The sequence below is a fragment of the Mycteria americana genome, chromosome 1, assembly GCF_035582795.1.
Source record: "Mycteria americana isolate JAX WOST 10 ecotype Jacksonville Zoo and Gardens chromosome 1, USCA_MyAme_1.0, whole genome shotgun sequence".
NCBI classification, from domain to species: domain Eukaryota; kingdom Metazoa; phylum Chordata; class Aves; order Ciconiiformes; family Ciconiidae; genus Mycteria; species Mycteria americana.
This window is the reverse complement of record NC_134365.1, coordinates 51,911,480-51,928,265: the sequence shown is the minus strand read 5'-3', so window position 1 is coordinate 51,928,265 and position 16,786 is coordinate 51,911,480. Positions and strand designations below refer to the sequence as shown.

Below are 16,786 nucleotides of genomic sequence, written 5' to 3'. Positions count from 1 at the left end.
AAAGAACACAGGACAGCACTCAGACCTCGACATGCTCAATATAGTAACACAACTCTTTAGCGCTAATGCACACTTCAGTGTGTTCATATATATTATTTTAAATGCAACAATAAATTATGATTGCCAGTAAATCTGTCAGGTTCTTGAAGGAATCTACAGCATGTATGCACAGTCCTTTCAAATGACGTAACTGTGAGGAAATCTGGATTATAACAGACTATTTATATATAGATAGAACCTGATTATCAAATCAAGGGAAGCCATGCCTTGTGTGCTGTACACTGTTAGCCATATTTTCTGCAGGGAGAATATTAAATCAAAATACATGACCTGATGGCTGTTATATATAGATGTGATGAGAGGCAGAGAAAGCAAGTGAGCCCAGGTGTTCATATGTGCAGCTTCTAAGACTGCATTAAGTAAGACCATGGAAATCAGTTAAACTGCTTGTAGAAAATCTATTTGTTCAAAGTAGGATCAGAACTTACTCCAAAAAGTCATCCTTTCATCATACCCATGTCTAATGTCAAGGCTGTAATTTGACACTACACCATCTTTGCCAATAATGTAAATGGGAGCAATCCTGAGTCTCACGCCAGCAACACAGTATGTGCTGATACAGCTTGTTTGGAGGTAAATGCTGTCAACTGCATCACTGCAATAAGAACGGTGAAAAGTAACCGCTAAAAAGAGTGGATTTTTGCCCCAAGTGGACTCATGAGGTGGTTTATAACATGGCCACAAAAACCTGTGTTGACCTAGCTGATGGGTGAAAATGAACAACTAATGATGTATGGTGTTTTAAGAAACCAGTTTCATCATCACCCAGACCAGTGTATTATAAAACTAGGTCCCAAGTGAGCCCCAAACTAGATTCTCCAGGTCTTTTGCTAAGGACTACAGCAAAGGAATAAAGAGCTAGCAACTTTTATAAATGTGAGATCTGAAACCTATTTCAGTAGCAATGCAAAGCACTCGGGCTACTACTGACTTCATCCAAAACTATGAGGACAGTGATAATTCATATCCTAAATCTGATCATTTTTCCAGGTTGGTATCATAGCCATACGCATTGTGAACTAAGATTTGGATCCCATGGGAGAAGTTCAGGAGTATCATTTCTGGGATACACAACAGGAGATCATGAGGTGCTGGTGGATGAGTTCATGGAAAAATATTAATGGAAGATACATTTAGGCAGTAAGAACAATTAGCTAGGAACAAAAAATATCTGGGCACTTTGTGAACTCAAAGATCTCAAGTCAAGGATGAGGAAGACTTCTTTTTCAGAAGCATGGACAATGCTTCAAACACAATTTATCCAAAGCAGTTGTTCTAGACTTGATAAAAAAAATTGCTTACCACACAGAAAATAAAAGAGTGTTTCATCATCTTAGCCTAACCTTTACAGGTTACAGAAGAATATACTCTACCACTAAGAGGAGCCTTAGCTTCTGCATACACTATGAGAAGCATCTTTTTTTGTCCTTTGTTCCCCAAGATATCATCCATTCAGCTTCCAGTCACTTACACAAAATTAAGGGCACGGAACACAGTGTTACTGCTTAATGAAGAATGGCAAAACATTCTCTTCCCAAAATCTGTGTGTGAGGGAGAAGACAGGCATTATATTGCAAAAGAACAGCGTAAGTCACATACTCCCTTCTCTACCAATTGATATTTACCTCTTTACGGTCTGTGAAAAAATCCACATATTTAACAGCGTTCATACAAAAACACTAATAGAAGAGAGGGAGGTTGAAAGAAAGCACTTGTTTCCTGACATATGGTCAAGAGTTCCACCCTAACCTGCTGACCTTTGTTAGCTTCCCCACTTCCCACGACAGCATCCTAGGAAAGATATTGCTCCGAACCACTTGCATCTAAAAAAGGCTTTAGTCTATAGAATCAGCAAGACGCAATAAATACCCTAAGTAACTGGCGTTTTGTGGTGTTTTGTGTGTGTTTTGAGTTGGGAGGTGTGGTGAGGTGTTTTGTGACTGGAAATGTTTCCAGGTCCAAGTAGAGTATTCCATACAAAGAGGCAGCTCTCTCACCATCAGAGACATGAAACCTTTGCTTCATTTTGTGTCAGAGGGCAAAAGGAAGAAAAGGCAGTGAAACCATTAACCAGCTCCTCTGTGAGGTGAGCATTTGTTTGCTGTTCCTCGTAACACCATCACAGACAAAAAAAACACCCACATAACCTCATACCAAACATCCAGACTTCGGTGTCAACTAAGTTACAAGATACCCCTTAGAACATACACAATTCTTGTTCTCTCATGGATTCTTAATCACACAGGTTATAGTTGTGATCTAAGGAAAAATGAAAGAACATTAGGGAAAAGCAAGTATGCTGTTTAAACAAAATACTGTATGTTGTTAAGCACTCAGATAATTTTGCTTTAAGAAAATTACTTCAGGACATAAAAATGTACAATCAATCATTGTATCAAATCAAACAATTATATTAAGGTTCAATTTACAAAAGGTTAACAAATAATTAATAGCTGTTTTAATAAATAGGTATTTACTTCTCATCTATTATCAATCCAACAGATAGCTTCTAGCTGTCTATAGTACTTCCTACTGATGTGCTTATAACCCTCCCTAACATATACTACACATTTTCTAACATGAATTACAACATCTAAAAATCATTTATTAACCCTTCATAAAATTCTAAATAAACCTTAATATGAAGCATGTCTAACTTTATACTATTTCAGCCCCATACTCCAGGACACATCAAATACTAGCTCTTTCAAGTTTTTATTTAAAATTCTACATTTTAGTTGGGAGCCACATCACTAGCCACAGAATCACAAATGCCTACGGTGGCTTAGCCAACACACTGCAGACACAAGAAGTGAAACGAAAGTGGTGGGGGAAGATCACAGGGAACAGTTCAGGTTCTTCCAAAAAAAAGTTCTGGCCTGGCTTTTTTGTTGGAAAAAACATGACAACAGACTCAGAAAGCAAAAAAACGGAGTCTGTTGTAATTCAAGACATTGTTTTTCCTTCTTTTTAGAAAAAAACAACACAATACATTATAATACAAATAAATAAAACAGAAAACTCAAAGGTAGATTCCAAAATGCACCACTAGGATCTTAAAACAGCAACAGCCAACTATTTCTTGGATGCAGCCTAAACTTCTCTTACCTGCAAATTTTCAATATACTTAGAAGCCCTATTTAGTGTATCAGACTTAGGGAACAAGATGTATTATATTTAGGTCTCCTTTTTTTCCATCCAGTATCTTCATCTTCAAACCCCACCTTAGTTTTTTCCATCAAATTGCCTGCTGTTGGTTTAACAAAGTTCAGCTCAAACTTATACTTTTCCTTCACTTTCAGAGCCTCTATCTTCATTCTCACAGTCCTCCACAAGGTGTTCATGCTCCTGTGTCTTCTCTTCCTCCTCCTCCTCCTCTTCCTCCTCCTCCTCATCTCCAAAAGTCTCTTCTTGCATTGTAGTAAAAGTGAAAGACCTGGCAGCAACTTGTGCAGCCAGACCAGACGTGAAGTTTAAATCTGTTGATATGTGGAGCTGGGCCAGCCTATGCTTGATTTTTGAATGTAATGCATCCTTAGAGGGAGACTGTGAAACCTCTACTCCATCCATATTGCTCGGCTTGAGTTCTTCAACTTCCCCTTCATGCTGATAACATATTCTTTCTTCAGCCCCTGTAGAAATACCTTCATCAGTAGTACTGTCTTTGTTTTTCTCCATCTCAGGATCTTCATACAAATATTCTGTCCTGCTTTTATCAGCAGCATTCACTTTTGGATTAGAGTCTTTTTCTTCAGATTTATCACAACTTTGGCTGCAGTCCTGCTTTTCTGTATCTGAATTCATATGTGATTCCAAATTATTTAGTAGCTTCAGCGGTTCTACAGGAGACAAGGGTTTCACTGCAGCTTAAAAAGGGGGAAAAAAATGAAATTATAACTGAAAGCAAGCTGCTATATAAAAATAATTTATTTGTGTTTGAAAAGATGCAAGATTGTAGAGATCAAAATGGATTAAAAAATAAAATCAAAACAACAGTAACAAAAAAACACAAAGAAAACTTAAAATAAAATGGTGTTTTCTAACCGCAAAGCTGAAATAAAATGTGATAGCTACTTGTTGGAACTAGTCCTTAAAATCTGTGACGTAAAAAGAGAGCACGAAATTCATGATGTTTAAAAACAGCATCAAACACAGATGATGCATTCAATATTAAAGTAAAAAACAAGTAGAACTACTGCACTGTATACAGATTTGAACTGTCTTTGTTTTAAACAACAGTTTACCTAATCCAATAAAGACAGCTGGTACATGAAAAAGTCCTTATATGCAATATCTGATCTCATACATCACAACATATAAATACAACACATATTCATACAGTCCGGTAAGGTGTCCTCACAAATAAAGTGTGGTTTAATTTAGCCTTTCTTGAAGTTAGTAGCAGCAGCGAGTCCCATTGCCAGCAACGGGATGCTTGCCAGGAAGTCTCTCCTCCCAGTGTTAAGGGTTAGTATAACTCGGTACAAGCACTTCTTGAAGAACAGACGTCTTTCTTTTTAAGAAAACGATATAATGTCCATTTCCAAGTAACAGATTCCCTAAACTGCAGTAGCTCCATTAGAGTAGCAGCACGAACATAAATGAGAGCGGCAACAGCAGATTCCCAAGTGGCATTTCCCTTTCTAATTCCATTCTGACTTTACCCCTGTAAGCAGAGATGAAAATAACTCTGGGAAATACACAAACTTTTCACGGGAAACAAAGTTTACGGTATTAGGATTTTTCCATCGCATCCTATTTCAGTAATATTTACTTTAGCTAGCTGAAGGCAGGCGCATCATTATGGTTGTCACATTGATAATTATTGTCATTAGCACACTGAAAGACTGTGGCTTCAAATTTGAATTGTATCGTTTGTTTTAAAACCTTATACACCAAAGGAGCACTGCACCAGACTCATCTCAATTGTTAACGGGTTAGTTCTTCCCTCATCTTGTAAAAAACATGCTGCTGCTTATTTCTGCCCATTTGCTTGAAGAGGCAGGAATATGCACAGTAATCTTATCATTTGGGAGCAAACTTGTCACCTACTTCCTCCAAAGAATACTTCCAAAGCCAAAATTTCTTTAAAAATAAATAGATACTTCAGCTTGGTAGCTGGCCAATTTGCTGAGTTGATTAGTTAATAAGCAAGGTGGAATTCATCAATTCTCAGAGTGCAGCTTTCCAAATCTGAGAAACAGCTGTGTAAGAACTGTTGTATGGACAAGCTGGGAGAAGGGGAAACAGTTGGGTACAATGCAACCACTGAAAGAATTAACTTTTTTAGGGGGAGAGGTTAGGGGAAGGGCTAGAAGTGATTTTGCACCACAAGAAAGTTGTTTTACAATGTTTGACAAATGGAAACGAAGCCACTAACAACTTCACAGACCTCTTCAAAAGCACTTCCATTTTACTGGCTCAGCAGGATGCCAAAGGACCAAAAATATAAGCTCACTCCCATAAATTACCTACTGCCCAGACTGTAAGCAGTATTACCATGATGCTGGGCATGGGCAAGTTTGCTTTAGTCTGGTGCTCTGCTAAGATGATGTTTTTCTTCTGGAATCCAACCTATTATCTCCAGTTGACTTCATGCTGTGTTCTTTAGATATATCAATTTGTTTGGAGCTGACCTTTTTTATGTGGAAACCCTCACCAGCCCCTCCTTCAACGAACCAAAACCCCTAACAAATCCGAATGGCTTGCTGGGTGCCTTGACTAACAGATTAAAGCCTTGGAATATTTCAGCATCTTTTTTCACAATAATCGCAAGTTAGGAGAAGACAAAGATTTCTGGAATACGATCATCCTGTAAAAGCAAGATTTAAGAGGGCTATGGAAGAGTGTGATATCATGGCCATCCATTGGCTTGGGCCAATGGAGACAAGAATATGAACCTTTCTGGATTTAAATCTTCAAGATAAAGCAAGCCACAAATGTGGAAAGCACAGCTCACAAAAATGTTTCTTTAAGGAATGACTCGTGCATATGGATAAATTAAAGTCTGCAGCAGTAATATACCAGGGTCCATTATTTAATATTTAACTGACTTGTGTTTCTTTTGAAGAAGTAATGAAGAAATTCCTTAAAAACCAGTAGAAGATGTTATGTCTGCTGTCCATATCAGTCTTTCAGATTAGACACACACAGTCTCTGAGCCAAAAGGAGACGGTATTAATTACTTTAATGAACCGCCCTCATGTTTTCCAGTTTTATATAGGATGGAAGTAATCAGTGATCAGTCCTAGACAGCTGGAGGAAATCACACTTTCCTCCCTCCCCAACATTGTATCTCTAATCCTAAAACAACGTAATATCTATACATGGAAAGGAAAGGAACCAACATGAGCCACAAAGGCTTTCAGGTGAACAGTTACTGAAGACTACAGGAGTCAGCTGTCTCTTTCTGGCTATGGCCACAAATGGGCCTGAGGATATACTGATGTGGACAGGTATCAGCTGCTAACCTAGATAAGGAAATATCCTATGAAAGCTCTCCTGACAAGAATTCTTTCTGCATCAGTCACTAGATCTGTCAGGACTTGAACTGGAGGTAGGATTCCTTCCTTTTCCCTTCAACAACGAGTAAAGGAAGACTTGAAAAGATTTATGTGAAGAGTTGTGTGGTGTCGCGTCTAACACCAGAAGGATAACAGAGAAATCCTACTCTTGAGCAGACTCTGATGCAATCTGATGTCTTAGGTTTTTTTAACTCAACTAGAAGAGAAGTCAATACCAATGGCCAAGTGATTTCTTTTACCATAGTGGTAGCTAAATGGACATAAAGAAGAAAGTTGTGAAGAACAGATATTTTTGTGGGTTTGATGTCAAAAGAAATGGTCTCATGAATAGGTATGGTCTGTTACTGTGTGTTCCCACTAAATTATTGAAAGGCACAATCCATGGTCTTTTTTTCTGGATATGTTGCCAGACTTGAGGGTTGTTTTTCATAACATAGAACATGAAATTTTTTAGAGGGCTTTTCCTAGCCTGTCTTTAAGAGGAAGGAATTAAAATGGGAAAAAGAAGGGAAAAAGAAAAAGACAAACTACTGCCAACTTTAAAGATAATAAATCAAACAGCTCAAGCAGTGAAAGGAATCAAGTTGTATCCAGTCTTGTTGCTGGAACAGAGACAGACTGTCTTGTTGAGGCAAGAGAAACTTTCATATTCCTGCCTTCAAGTGCAAGTGGATGGAGCTACCCAGCAGTCCTCAGAGTTAGTAAAGGCTAGTTTGGAAGAACTGTTCTTGTTAGGTTTGTTTTTGTTTTTGTTTTGTTTTAAACATATACTGTATACTCACTCTCTCATGGAAACAAAAGCCAGTCTTACTCTTTTATGAGCCTTTAATATTTCAAAGTCTAGCTCTTCACTTTAACCTATATATTTTTGTAAGTCTGGGATAATTTCTGATGGTTTCTTTAAATTCTGAAAAGTAATTTATTTATGCACCCTGATTAAAATCCATATTTACTGGAAAGCCATGAAAGAAGGTCAGTTCAGTTTGCATGGTTTATAGCCTGACAGTTCTCTTTATGCTGTCTTAATACTTTGTGTTTTTAATATTTTAGCTCAATATTTTGTTTAGAGCCAAATTCCCATGTTTCGGAGTTCTTTTCAATCTATACTAAAATGATTGCTACAAGTAACATAAAGAGATGAATAGCAAACTAAGGCCACACAGCTCTATCAAAGACAGTACTATAGCTAAGCACTGTCCGAATTCTAACATAGTCAGAAGTTGATGGTAAACAGACACCTACCCTTTCTTAGAAAGGAATTAATTTTCAAAAGCAATGCTTACCATGGTCGCTGAATAGCAGCTGTTTCCATTTCTGTCTTTCTATTTCTGAAGCTTTAAATCCCAGTACAGATTTCAATTCTTGTAACACCCTCTTAGATTCCTGTCTCTCTCGTTCTTGTCTCTCTCTTTCTTCCTGGGAAAAGCAGTAAAAATCTTCCCTTTTGTATTCATTCTCTGTATCTGAATAATCAACGTATGCTTCCAATTCCTAAAGAAAGAAAGAAAGAAAAAAAAATGTTGATCTTCACTGTCAGTGTAGACCCTGTCCTACAATCTAATGCACAATCAAGTGATCTCAACACAAGCCAACCACAGTAATAGGATGGCACCCTGTTTGAGCAGAGCCAGTGGATCTGATGCTGCTCTCAGTTATATTTGTATAATTTTGGAGCAAGTCCACTCATTGAATGTTAACATTACTGCAGTCACCTAAGATTTACTTTCATACACAAGTATGATCAGGTGATATACGTTGAAAATGGGAGTCCATTTCCCCATAATTACAGGTGGAAATAAGCAATGCTGATGCGGGTTTCTTTTTTTTTTTTTTTTTTTTTTAATTTACATCATAAGCAATTCTTCCTCAGACAGGCATCTTGCTAATTTAACTTATGTAAATCCTTATTAAGAGGATGTTGAGAATAGCAAACTCCTCCTCCAATTTTAACTACATTGGCTTACAAGCATGAAAAAACAGAGCTCCACTTATGTTATAAAAGACAGCCAGTAAAGTTATTAGTCCCAGCTCTTTGATATGGAAGAAAATCTAGAGAGAATACATGTGGGGTAGGCTTGGGAGAAGGTGAGGGAGGGACAGAGCAGAGCATGGGTGTTCCATCTGCTTTCAGAATGCATCTGCCATTCAGTTCTGGGATGGAGGAGGCCAGCCTCTCTTCAAGACAGCCCAACCATCACACACAAGTTCCCCAAACAACACAAAACTGTCCAGTGGTATCCAAAATGCAGAGATTATTCAAACTGAAGACAGGCTGGTTTGTTCTGGACCTTGTCCCTTTTGCAGCTGTGTCGGTTCATCTAACAATATGCAAGCAGGACTCTATTTTCTGTACCGCCTTTTAGCAATTCACATTTTTTTCTATATTACTCTGACTTGTGCTGCTGCTCTCCTTTTGTCACTTATTTCTAATGATATATATGAGAAGAGGTGAATGTCAGTGCTCTTTTTTCCAGGATGGGGAATAGCTCCCCATGGAACAGCAAAAGGAATATACATAATTTTTTCTCTAAGTCCAATTATGAAATGGCACTGGCTACCTACTTGATCTGTTTTGGCTAGACAAGAAGGTCACTGCACAAACAACTGAAAAAGGAATGGATACAGCAAACAAGCCCCAATTATTATTTTAAATGGTCCTATTTTTTTACCTGCTCTTCAGGGATTGGATCTTTGTTTTCTATGTATATGGCAGGCTGTGTTAAAGGTACTGTAGTATGCTGCAGGCTGTCACAGGAAACTTCAAGTTTGCCTTCAGGGGGAAAGAAGAAAAGGCATTAAAAAAAAAGAAGACGACTGAGTGTTGAATGATGTTTTTGACTCACTCAGACAGGGTCCAGGCATTTTCATTAGGCAGGATTGGCACACATGAAAAAAATGGCGAGAAGGCTGGTTAAAATTCATTGAAACACTGTGTTAGAGAGCACTTAAATAACTTAGCTATTTTGATATAAGCTGGGTCTGATGAAACTCATCTTGCAATACTTCAACTAACAAATCTCAAATTTTTTATAGACTTTGAAAACCTGCAGATGGCAAGAAAAATTGGTAAAACCAGAAAAGAGACTTGGTGCCCAAATTTAAAAAGAGAAGTAAAATAGTAAAATTTTAGGCAAATCAGCTTCAAATAATTGGAAAATACTGGAAGAAATAATCAAGCAAAATTTACAGGAAGCTATTTGGAAGGTAGCAAGGAGATAAGTGACAGCCAGTGTGGGTTTGTTGAGAATAGAAGATGTCAAATCACTCCAATTTCATTTTCCAATGCAGTAACAGGTCTTATGAATAGAAAGAAGCCAAAGACGTTCTGCATTTTGTTTCCAGTATGGCTCTTGACACGGTGTCATGACATACTCATAAGCAAAATGCATAGGCCAGGAGAAGTTGCTATTAGGTGCACAGAACAGTCTCTTGGATAATCAGAGTGTAGTTACCATTTTCAGACAGGAACAATACATTGAGTGAGGATTTGTGTCAAGTCCAATACTCTTTAATATTTCCAATGGGTGAAAGAAAAGTGTTTCAGCTCATTAAATCTGCTGACATTGGGATAATCTGCAAGGACACTGAAGGGCACAATTAGAATAAAAAATAATACGGAAAATCAGAGAAACGGCCCAGGAAGAATTGGATTTCAGATACAGCAGTTTGGTGACAGTGGCTGCAAATTTTTGTGCTTTGGAATAGTCAAATGCACAAATATATGACAACTGACTGGGCAGCACCACTGAGAAAAAGATGTGAGGAGCCTAGTAGCCAACTATACCCTGCTGCAAGCAAAAAGCCAAATTACATATAAACATACATATAAACAACAGCACTGACTGTTAGACACATGAAATTTCTACTCTGGCACTGATCAGGCTGTGGATGAAACACAGTGCCCAGTCTGGGGCTCCTTCATTCAATAATATTGTGGACCAGCTACAGGGAGTCTGGAGGAAAACAGTGGAAATGATCAGAGGACTAAATAAAGTATAGTCGTCAGGGAAGAGTTGAAGCATACAGAGTCATGTAGAGAATACAGAAAGAAACATATTAACTGTCTTCAAAAATGTAAGAGCTATAAAGAGGAAATGGATTTCCATCGTGGGTGGATCAAAAGTACCGCTTTTAAATTGCAGCAAGAAATACTTATATTCAGTAATAACTTTCTACTGGTAATGGAGTTAAGTGCTGGAATAGATGCCTGGAAATACTGTAAAATGTCTCTAAAGAGAGGGTTTTAGGAACAGGTAAGCAACATTTACTCACAAACACTAATTTACCCTTGAGAAGGGAAAGGGGCTAGATGACCTCGCCAAGCCCCACCTATCCCTATTTTCAATTTCTAGTCTATACATTGAATACTTAGGGATGGTATTCTGAAAGTAGGCAGTTCACATTAATGACAATTTTAGTGGTGCTCAGTTACCTGCTTTTGCAAACAAGGAAAGGACATAATTCCCTAGTTGCCTGGGCTGAGCTAAAGATTTGACATTCCAGAAGTATCTACATGCAAAGTTTAGAAGAAAGGTGAAGCATGTAGTGAAATATGAAGTAAGTGGAAAATTGACAGGAGATACTTGTTTTATAAATATCAAGCCCCCTTGTCCTTTGCATAACTCTGCCTTGTAATAAAAATGTTTTAATAATAATAATAATGATAACAACAACAGAAATACACTCCTGAAGGTATGAAGATGAATTTGCAAGAGTATATGGAAGGTACCAATGAAAAGGTTGCCTTCCCAAATCAGAGGAGTAAACCAGCTGCTCTAATATGTACAGACTGCTCTGTTGGTCACCTATATGGGATGATGCCCTTGCTAAGGATATGCTTCAAGGTCATGAATTCACAGTGTTTAACTAAAACTGCTGTTGCTTTAGTTCCTCTCCAGTGGATCAAAGGACTGCAAGATCCAGGAGCTTGCAGCAGAGTCCTATGGCCTTGCTCTTATAAATATCTAAAAAAGTTGTATACATTTGCAGAGATATACAGCTTAAAAGGAAAAAGGATGGAATTTAAATAGTTTGAGGGATATTATTTCGAAGATTATTAAAACAACACTGTAGCTAGCCATAACAGGTATTCCCTTCTGTAAAATTAGCAGCAGATTACTACATGCTTAAATTGTCAAGGCCTTAAGTGGTCAATCAGTTTCATCAGTGATGAAAAAAGGTGAAAGAAGAAAGAGAAGATGGCTGAAAGTCTAGAATCAACTCATGTTGGAAATGAGCAAAGACCTACATGTAGATCAATGATAGATAAGTCTACCATTGCCCAATGAATTTAAGTAGAGGTGAATTCCCCTCAAGGTGCTAAAGCCCCACTTGCTCTCAGGCTCTGTTCTGCATCTGACAGGATCAGTGACTAATGGCACTGGTTCTAGAAATACACCAAGTCCTGTAGACAAAGAAGCCAAACGGCATTCACTAAAGTAACCATATACTATAATATATGCTAGTATCACCACCCATGAAAGGCTGATGGGGCTGTATGAATGTTCAGTCAGTTAGACTTAAAGGCTTTGCTTTGACGGAGTTTGACACAATGAACTATTTAACATATGTGTAAGAACTCTGCTTTGATACAGAATGATTTAGGGCGAGAGCACGCAATGCTTGCTGAAGGAGACTCAACTGTTTATACAGAAAACAGTTAAAGATATGCAAAACTGCTCTGAAAATAAGTGACAGGCAGCTACGTAGGATGCCACAACTAGGATAGTCCACAGTTCAAAACAGCTCCTTAGTGGCTGGAAACTTTCAACTCCTGGTTCAACAACAGCGCTCTGATGCTGGGTGGACCAATGAGTTCTCAGTCTCTTCCTCTGCATGAAACAACACGGGCCCTTTGCTGCTGCAACTGCTGAGCTGACTTCTCATGGCAGGAAACCTTCCTGTGCTCAGAGCAGTAGTAACCAAGAAGGACAAGCAAAGATACATTTTTGCTCAGTATATAAACATGGTAAGAACAAAACCCAAGCAAACAGTAAATTTAAATACTGGATACATTTTGTATTTAGAGATGAAGAAGCAAAAAAGACTTGTTTTGTTTAAATACTAAGCACAATTATAAGATACTGCTAAAAATACTTAAGAAATATATACAGCTTCTATGTAATGAAATATTTCCTCTCAAAACTGGGTCTAAGCCATCAGAAACAGCTCCGTCTTCAACAGTGTTCATAACTGACATCGAAAATGGTATTCCCACTGCTTTACTGGTTGAACTAGTTAGTTGAACTAAACATCTATTGCAGCAAAAGTGCTGGGCATCCACTTAGATTCAATGTTCTACTACCATGGGGTTCTCGCTACAGCTTTTGTCTAAAGATTCATTTGGTTTTGGATAATATTGCATAAAGACAAGAGAAAGATGTGCTTAGCTGCTATATTATTTCAGCAGGAAGGTATCTTCTTCCAAAGAGCTTTCAGGAAGCATTGAAAAAGAACCGAGATAATTTAATGAAGTAATTCACATAATCATGACCGACAGACCAGCTGTTAAGATTTGTAGAAAGACAGCAGAAGAATTAGACTTGATTTCACGCACAGCTTGAAAAGGTCAACTCACAGAAGCTGGACTGCTTAGAAATACATCAGGAAAGTCAAATGTAGTCAGAGAAAAAAATTTTCAATGACCAACATAATTTAAAAGTAGTTCCTGTGGAGTAATTCAGTAAACTTGTTGCAAAATAGAGATTCAACCCCAGCACATTTCCAGAGAAGTCATTGGCAAAAGTGAAAGTGAAGGATTTTTTTATTTTTTATTTCCCACACAATCCCTCCCCTTCTAGATCACACACTAGGTTATTTTTGTACTGAACTTTAAAAGGAAGCAAGTTATAATAAAAGTGCCTGCTATGAAATTTATACACAAAGTAAAAATAAAACTAAAATAGCTAAAAATACTATGGCATGCAGTCTAGAAAGAACATTTAAGGAAAGGGGGGGGGGGGGGAAATCAGTGGAACGGCTGGTTGTGGAGGGCATCAACAAAACACAACAGGCCAGCACATGCAAATGTATCAGACTACATCTAATGTCCTCATACGTTGTTTTAGGCAGCACTGAGAGGGAAGTTGTAAGACTAGACTATCAGGCAAAGTACACACAAATTTGGTTAGACCATGTCTGGACCTGCATAGAGCCTGCATTAGGCCTCCCAGTGCTCCCAGTTCTGATGTAAGCATGAATTAGGTCAGCTTGCACGCCTCTAGGCCCACAGCAATATTCATCCATCTACTGGATATCCCACCCATATATCAGTAAGAGCTTAGCTCACTACAAATTTGGATTTCTGTAGGTAACTTGCTGATACCCCAAGTCATAATTTTCCTAATGCAGTCTCCATTACCAGCATTTTTCAGATGCTGGGCTGTGCCTTCCTAGGACAGTAAAAAAGCTCCTGGAAAAAAGAAAGATTAGAAATTATAGGTTCAACTCCATGTCAGGAGAGCCTAATTTATTTGAGCCATTATTTAAACTAGTTGTGATTCACAAGGAGAACAGCATGGGCAGTACAGGTCACTAAGGAGAGGGACATAAGGCAAAATGTTGGGATATGCTACTCAGTATGACTTTTAAGCACACAGAAGATTAGCTCACTCTCCCAGAGAGAGCAGGTAAATGGGTATTATATGCTCAATACATCCTCTAAAATTTAAAATGTTCCAGGAAATGTCATTGTCAAGAAAGTTACATGACAACGCCATTGTCATTTCAATTAACTATGTAATTTTTATGCAGTAAATAAATTAAAATCTCAGGGACAATTCATCAAAATCCTATGCCTTTGCGTGTGATTCACCAGTCAAAGGCAAAAAGCCACTATCAGTCTACACCTAGAAATGTACCAATCTGAATCCACAGGTCTAACAGGCTGAGTTAACATGTTTACATTTTTTGCTGAAAGAAAAGCTTTCAAGGTCATCACAATGAAAAAGTTTGACATATGTATACAGTTTTTCAAAGTGTATGGTTGTAAGACCTTCTTCACATAAAATGCTGATACAGAGGCTGAACGTTGTCTTTGATCCATTTGACCATTCCATCTCTAAAGTGTATGCAATTAGCTGCTAAATTAATCTCTCACATTTACCTTTTTTATTTGGGTTTCTTCCACTCATTTTTTCCACCTGAGAAATGGCTTCTTCCCAGCAGCTGTTGCTCGCCTGGATATGAGGCTGAATAAACTTTAGTTTTTGTTCCAGAACCTGATGGGCTTCTGTTGTCAACTCAGGTGTCTCCTTAGTGCTAACAAGTTTTTCAAGCTCATCCTCAAGAATTATTACCCTAAGTGATGAGGAGATGAAAGCAATAATAAATATTTTACTTCACCATTCCTTCAAGTATTTAATTTAATATCCTGTTATTTTCTTCATGTTTTAAGAATCTAACTCAGCCAACTCCTCAAAGATGCCCCAAAATTTTAAAAATAAGATCCTTTTCTCTACATCAAGATACATTGCTCACCTGCATTCATTATAGCAATTCTTATATGTAAGATTAAAGGAGTAGGACAGTTTCAACTACTTCACCAAGGCAGTGAGGAATCTTTAAAAATATTTACTAGGTAGTTACTACAAGCTGAACTTTCTTATAAAGCATTTGGTACATTGCAAAATCAATGAAAGATAAGTATGTTTACAGATTTTTTCAAGGGAGTGACAAAAGCGAGGCAAGATCTTAATGCACTGCTTAGCTTTGAATTTTCACCAGATACTTAAAGAATAGCCAGGAAACAATATCAGATTCCATATTGAACCAAGGATCTTTGACCCCATACTATGTGAAGATATGCCTATGATTGCAATGACTATACGTATCTGCCTTTTTTGTTTTTAATCTGGGATACAAGCTGACAACCCAAAGAACTCAAGTCTGAAGCCTTCTTCCTACTGGCATATTCTCTTAATTCATGTGTAAACTTACTCATTGAGCAGTGCCTTGAGATGAAGCTGCAAGCTGCGTACCGCTGTCTGAAGACTGTTCAGCTCTCTTGACTTCTGCTTTGTTCTGGTCGGCCGTTCAAAGCCCGACTGATGCTGAGTTTCAAAGTACCGATAAAACTCATAGCTTCGCTTAAGCTCCTCTAAGCAGGCAGCATGTGTATGAGGTAGGCCTTGAGTCACATCAGACAAGATATGATGAGGCAGCCGTTCAGGGGAGACCAAGGGCTTGGGGGACGCATTGGCTGGGGAGAGGAGCAGCACCAGCCTCCTGAAGAATTCTGAACTCTGTCCTACCCAGAGCTGAAAGAGGACCTGCAAAACAGGGTAGGGTTAGCTCTGTGCACCTGGGAAGACAGCCAGCCTCCAAAGTAAATGTACAGATACACCATGGAAAAACATTCCTCGGCCAGCAACAGGAACTTTGAAAAACTGCAAAAATACGCTGAATGTTTTTGAAGGGTATCCCAGACCATGTGAGGTTCAGATCTTGTGAACCTTAGGTGACTGTTAATTCTTCAATGAAGGATATGATATGCAATTATGCTCAGAAGGTTGTCAGAGGCCTAAAAACTCATATTCTCATCAGGCAGTTTCATTATTTGCCATAATCTCCACATACCCTACAGCTCATAAAGGGCTGCCAAAATTCCAGTGGCAGCAAAGACATTTTTTCCTTTATAATGCCAAGCTATCATTTCTACGATCTACTAACCCACAACCTTGAAACATGAATCTAATTGCACCATACTTCAACAAAAAACATTCTACATCTGAAGAAAGCTGAGCTGCTGACTTAATTTTTTTTTCAGCCAACATGAGAAATTTCGCCCATACCACTAAGGAGGGAAAGGCTTGTAAGAAATGAATCGATTCACAACGTTATATATGGTACAAAAGAGGTCAGTCCTTCCGGGAGCAAGGAAACCCACAATTTCAATTTCCTGAGAACTTCCACTTCCAATGAAATGAAAAGAACTGTTTTCTTAGTTTAGAGAAGACTGTTAGCTCAGTGACCATGACAGAACAGTAGCACCTTATATCTCTAAAATGAAAATGAAAGGTTATGACACTTTTCTCTGCAATACTGGCCCTTATTAAAAGGGATCAACTGTAGGTGACTATGAGGTGTAGTCTGAAATCTGTTCTCAAGCATTCCAGACCGAGGAAGACAAAATAATTACTCATCATGCTTTTTTCCACCCCCCTCAGCTACATAATAGGACTAACAATTTACTTGTTCTGAGA

At 38.2% G+C, this 16,786-nt stretch overlaps 1 protein-coding gene across 5 annotated transcripts in view; it reads right to left on the bottom strand.

Annotated features, from left to right (window-relative positions):
• Positions 1 to 1,988: 1,988 nt before the first annotated feature.
• VEZT (vezatin, adherens junctions transmembrane protein) overlaps positions 1,989 to 16,786 on the bottom strand; it is a 57,947-nt gene continuing 43,149 nt past the window's right edge. For 3 of the 5 annotated variants that reach the window (XM_075497386.1, XM_075497391.1, XM_075497398.1), the window contains exons 8-12: positions 15,522 to 15,853; positions 14,689 to 14,882; positions 9,254 to 9,354; positions 7,868 to 8,075; positions 1,989 to 3,926 (exon numbers count right to left, since the gene is read on the bottom strand). In XM_075497386.1, coding sequence (XP_075353501.1) covers positions 3,340 to 3,926; positions 7,868 to 8,075; positions 9,254 to 9,354; positions 14,689 to 14,882; positions 15,522 to 15,853 — 1,422 coding nt within the window. In that variant the 3' untranslated portion in view covers positions 1,989 to 3,339. Of the gene's footprint in view, positions 3,927 to 4,112; positions 4,727 to 7,867; positions 8,076 to 9,253; positions 9,355 to 14,688; positions 14,883 to 15,521; positions 15,854 to 16,786 lie in introns of those variants that run through there. The other 2 variants (XM_075497409.1, XM_075497405.1) reach the window with 2 other exon arrangements.